At 38.5% G+C, this 5,464-nt stretch overlaps 1 protein-coding gene across 2 annotated transcripts in view; it reads left to right on the top strand.

Moving 5' to 3' along the window:
- KNTC1 (kinetochore associated 1) overlaps positions 1 to 5,464 on the top strand; it is a 111,812-nt gene that overhangs the window by 20,017 nt on the left and 86,331 nt on the right. For both annotated transcript variants that reach the window (XM_011948478.1, XM_011948479.1), the window contains 5 exons: positions 118 to 195; positions 2,005 to 2,039; positions 2,576 to 2,686; positions 4,575 to 4,668; positions 5,021 to 5,073. In XM_011948478.1, the coding sequence (XP_011803868.1) occupies positions 118 to 195; positions 2,005 to 2,039; positions 2,576 to 2,686; positions 4,575 to 4,668; positions 5,021 to 5,073 (371 nt within the window). The remainder of the gene's footprint in view (positions 1 to 117; positions 196 to 2,004; positions 2,040 to 2,575; positions 2,687 to 4,574; positions 4,669 to 5,020; positions 5,074 to 5,464) is intronic.

Below are 5,464 nucleotides of genomic sequence, written 5' to 3'. Positions count from 1 at the left end.
TGCACCCTAGAGGCAGAGGTTGCAATGAGCCGAGATTGCACCACTGCACTCGAGCCTGGCAATAGAATGAGACTCCATCCCAAAAAAAAGAAACTGATTCTGATTTTATTTCAATAGGTACCTATTATATGCTACTTCTTACGTACAGTGGATTTTTTTGTATTACAAACCTTCAGCTTTTAAAAATTCAACAAGGTAAGTAATACATTACATTTTTATTATTGATTTGCAGCAATATTTACTAGTTTTATTAATTTAGTAATTAGTAAAATTTTAAGTACTCTCTTTAAGCTTATTTTATCTTAATTGTATTTAGTTATAATTGAGTATACTTTTAAGTATTCGGAGTACACTTATTTTCCTCTATTAGAGCTGGAACAGTATTTGAATAAATGTAATTTTGGTATGGCCTTCAAGGAGCTTAGTTGGGGAGAAAAGCTTCAACAGTTTAGTTGGGAAAGACAAGACATTTGCTAGCACAATAATAAATGCTTTTTAGGCCGGGCGCGGTGGCTCAAGCCTGTAATCCCAGCACTTTGGGAGGCCGAGACGGGCGGATTACGAGGTCAGGAGATCGAGACCATCCTGGCTAATACGGTGAAACCCCATCTCTACTAAAAAAATACAAAAAACTAGCCGGGCGAGGTGGCGGGCGCCTGTAGTCCCAGCTATTCGGGAGGCTGAGGCAGGAGAATGGCAGGAACCCGGGAGACGGAGCTTGCAGTGAGCTGAGATCCGGCCACTGCACTCCAGCCCGGGCGACAGAGCGAGACTCTGTCTCAAAAAAAAAAAATAAAAAATAGATAAATAAATGCTTTTTAATGTGGTGAATGAACCTGGAAATGGAAATGACTATGTAGTGTTAATAGTGCAGAACAGGGCGGGCGTGGTGGCTCATGCCTATAATCCCGGCATTTTGGGAGGCCAAGGCGGGCAGATCGCCTGAGATCGGGAGTGTAAGACCAACCTGACCAACATGGAGAAACCAAACCCTGTCTCTACTAAAAATACAAAATTAGCCAGGCAGGGTGGCAGACACCTGTAATCCCAGCTACTTGGGAGGCTGAGGCAGGAGAATTGCTTGAACCCAGGAGGCAGAGGTGTGGTGAGCCGAGATCGCGCCGTAGCACTCCAGTCTGTGCAGCAAGAGAGAAACTCTTGTCTCAAAAGAAAAATATATATAGCGTAGAACAATAATGTAAAATATGTTTTAAGCTAGTTGTCTGGACCATTTATCCCTCTGAGCCAAGTGAAAGTATTTGAGGAATGGATTTGGAACAGGTATATAACATTTTATTTTATTTTATTATTTTTATTTATTTGTTTATTTTTGAGATGGAGTCTCGCTCTATTGCCTAGGCTCGAGTGCAGTGGTGCAGTATCGGCTCACTGCAACCTTCACTTCCCAGGTTCAAGTGATTCTTGTGCCTCAGTCTCCCAAGTAACTGTGATTACAGGTGCGCACAACCACACCTGGCTAATTTTTGTATTTTTACTAGAGGTGGGGTTTCACCATGGTGGCCAGGCTGGTCTCCAACTCCTCCTTGTCAAGTGATCTGCCAGTCTCAGCCTCCCAAAGTGCTGGGATTATAGGCATGAGTCACTGCGCCCAGCCTAAGTGACATTTTAAAAATATTGACTTGCTAGGCCTGTGCTAGGTCTTGGGTATGTGACAAGATTGAAGATTTGTTTTCCATAGCTTAATGATGGAGCTAGAAAAGTAAGAGCTATTCCAAACAGTGAGAAGTGCAGGAGAGTTGGAGTAGGGAGAAGATCCCCTTAGTAGGAAGAGAGGTGGTAAGGGTAGGTATGGAGAGGTACTGGCTGGTCCCCTGCATCTAACATGTCACAGTTTGCGTATTTTGGTCAGAGGCAAAACTTGATTCTCACCGGTGTTCTTTGAACTAGATTGTGTTTAATTTCACCTTGACACAAAAGAGGTGACTTGTATTGTTTTTATAGATTAATATTACACATTTAGCCTGCTTTCTTTTTTTAATGCAGCAATTGAGAATGTAGACTTCAGTACAGCAAAAAAGGTAAGAAAATAAATCCATAGTGTCCTCTTAAAAAAATTACATTTAATGTAAATGTAGTAGTGTCTATATATATAATTGGTCTACTTCTTGATATTTTAGAAATTATTATGATATAACATTTTAATAACATTTCTACTTAAAAATACATTTAGGCTGGGTGCAGTGGCTCACGCCTGTAATCCCAGCACTTTGGGAGGCCGAGGGGGCGGATCACCTGAGTTTGAGACCAGCCTGACCAACATGGAGAAACCCCATCTCTACTAAAAAACACAAAATTAGCCAGGGGGTGGTGACGCATGCCTGTACTCCCAGCTACTCAGGAGGCTGAGGCAAGGAATTGCTTGAACCTGGGAGGCAGAGGCTGTAGTGAGCCGAGATTGTGCCATTGCACTCCAGCCTGGGCAATAAGAGCAAAACTCTGTCGCAAAAAAAAAAAAAAGATTTATAACTGATTGATATAAACTGATTTTAGTGATTTTTGTGGAGCATAAATATGTATTATATATGTGACATTCTTGTTGTTTTTAATTTTGCAGTTACAAGGACAAATCAAGTCCAGTTTTATTTCTACTGAAAATTATCATACTCTTGGTTGTCTCGGTCTTGTGGCTGGAGATTTAGCAAGTGAAGTTCCTGTGATAATTGGGGTAATTGTTTTTATAAAGTTTTGTTTTTTGTTGCCTAAAGCGTTTTCTCACAAAAATGTTATTGTTTTGGTTAAATTGCAAAATAATGTGTAACATATAACCGAAACAAGGAAATTATAATATTAAGGTAATTAAAAATAACTCAGTAAATAAATTTCTGTCTTGGAAAAAATATTGCATCTTTTCTTTACCTGAAGTATAGCATTTCTTTTCAGTTATGAGAGCAGACAGAAACGGTAGAAAACAAAACCAAAAATTCCATTGTTACAGTACCCGTGACTTTGTCACTGATGGAAAAACAGCACATTATTGCAGCTATCTTGAAATAAATATTTACGCACCACTACTTCAAAATTATGGTTATCACACTTTTTCTAATAGGAAGTGTAATTACTACTGGTGACATACTCACAGGGACTGCCGATTCTACTGCTTTTTGTTTTTTTGGAGTTTTTGTGGCCTTCATTCATAAGTGAAAGAAATTCTGTTTCAGATGGAGATTAGTGAAAATAAAGATGTAAATTTTTTGCCCATCCAGCTTCACAGATCCCTTGAATCTTGAAATTCAAGTCAGGTTAAGAACCTTAGTGTTAGAGAATGGTCCTAAAAGAGTAAAGTGTCTTTGATGTAATCTCTGCCTCCTAAGTGATTCGACGTTATTCTTAGTCTTGTTTAGCTAGGCTACTTGCAAGTTTTGTTATTAGTGAAGTGGGAACGTGGACAAGGATGCACATAGAAAAGCACAATTCATTCACAACCATTGGCATGTATACCTTGTGTATAATGTCTTATATCTCATGTTACATGTAAAAAGTAATATTTCATTATTATGCCACTTCCAATAACTGTGATCATAATTTCTTTGAATTTTGGAGGAAAATACCTAATGTTATATTCGAAGATTAGGCAAAAACTCAATATAATTACAACATTTACAACATTTTTACTTGCCAAATTTATGTATTAAGTAGTAGTCAGCTGTGTGCCATGGCATGCACCTATGGTCCCAGCTACTTGGGAAGCTGAGGCAGAAGAATTGCTTGAGCCTAGGAGTATGAGGCTGCAGTAGCTCTGATCACACCTATGATCACGCCACTTCACTGTAGCCTGGCAACACAGATACCGTCTCTAAAAAAAGAAGAAACAAAAAAGAGAGAAAAGAAGCAGTCATATTTCCACATTGTGCATATCTAATTTAACATTTCACCAGGGTTTCAAATAATTTAAAATATAATATTTATAAAATTTTTTCCAATTATTTGTGGTATTTTAATGAAAATACTTATCAAAGACTATATTTTAATCATAATCCTGGAAGAGGTCTTAAAAGTTCACTGCGTGTCTTTAGTGCTAGTTGCCTAAATATGCTCATTAAATATTTGTGTGAAGGCTGGCATAGTGGCTCATGCCTATAATCCCAGTACTTTAAGAGGCTGAGGTGGGAGGATTGCTTGAGCCCAGGAGGTTGAGACCAGTCTCAGAAACACAGGGAGACCCTGTCTCTACAACAAATAGTAAATTAGCCAGGTGTGGTGATGCTCACCTGTAGTCCCAGCTACTGGGGAGGCTGAGGTGGGAGGATCGCTTGAGTCCAGGAGTTTGAGGCTGCAGTGAGCTGTGATCACTGCCCTCCAGCCTGGGCAATGGAGTGAGACCCTGTCTCAAATTAGTAAAAAAAAAAAAGTTGTAGTAACCATGAATTCCAATAGTACACTGTTTTTTTCATTCTCTTCTGAAATCAAGAGAGGAACTGGAAGATGAAACCTAGTTAGAATATATAAAAATATTTTAAAGTTAATAACCTATAAAACTTACATGTTTCTACTTTGAGGAAGGCTCAGGTCTAAGAATGAAATTTGCATTTGATGTGCTGTGTTCATTTTTCCAGGGAACTGGCAATTGTGCGTTCTCAAAATGGGAACCAGATTTTTCCAAGAAAGGAATGACAGTTAAGAACCTTATTGATGCAGAGATTATTAAAGGTAAAATAAATTAATGACACTACTTGAGACAATTATTGGTGAGTTTTAATTTTTATGTCAGTGTACTTAGGCTGACATATGGGTCATTTTACCCTACCACTCTTTGGAACAAGCCAGAATCGTTTGATGGTTGTTCACATACAGGACAATTCTTGACATGTTACAGTTGTTAGTCTTCATTTTGGGAGGTTTTACATTTTAGTAATCACCTAACAGAAATAGAGGCAGGAATAAAAGAAAATAGGACCTAGTAATTATATAGTTCTGCCTTTGTGTGAATATGTTAATTTACTATTTAGATATATGAAATATGGAAATAAAATCCTTAGACATCTTATTTTCTCTTTTGTAGGTGCAAAGAAGTTCCAACTGATAGACAATCTACTTTTTGTTCTTGATACTGATGTATGTTTCTTGTTTCTCCTTCAATGTTTTTACTTGATAATCATGTTTTACAACAAAAATGTTGTCAGACTTACAAAGACAAGGGTTTTAGCTAGGGTGGATTACTATCTTGTATACTGTGGTTTATTTCAGTATATGTACCAAAAAAAGTTGATCCTGAAATGTAAATTTTTTTTTTTTTTCTTTTGAAACAGAGTTTCACTCTTGTCGCCCAGGCTGGAGCGCAGTGGTGCGATCTCGGCTCACTGCCACCTCCGCCTCCTGGGTTCAAACGATTCTTCTGCCTCAGCCTCCCGAGTAGCTGGGATTACAGGCGCCCACCACCACGCCTGGCTAATTTTTTGTATTTTTAGTAGAGACGGGGTTTCACCGTGTTAGCCAGGATGGTCTC

Source organism: Colobus angolensis, unplaced genomic scaffold, assembly GCF_000951035.1.
Source record: "Colobus angolensis palliatus isolate OR3802 unplaced genomic scaffold, Cang.pa_1.0 Scaffold28, whole genome shotgun sequence".
NCBI classification, from domain to species: Eukaryota; Metazoa; Chordata; class Mammalia; order Primates; family Cercopithecidae; genus Colobus; species Colobus angolensis.
The sequence above is the reverse complement of the archived record's forward strand: the minus strand, read 5'-3'. Positions and strand labels throughout refer to the sequence as shown.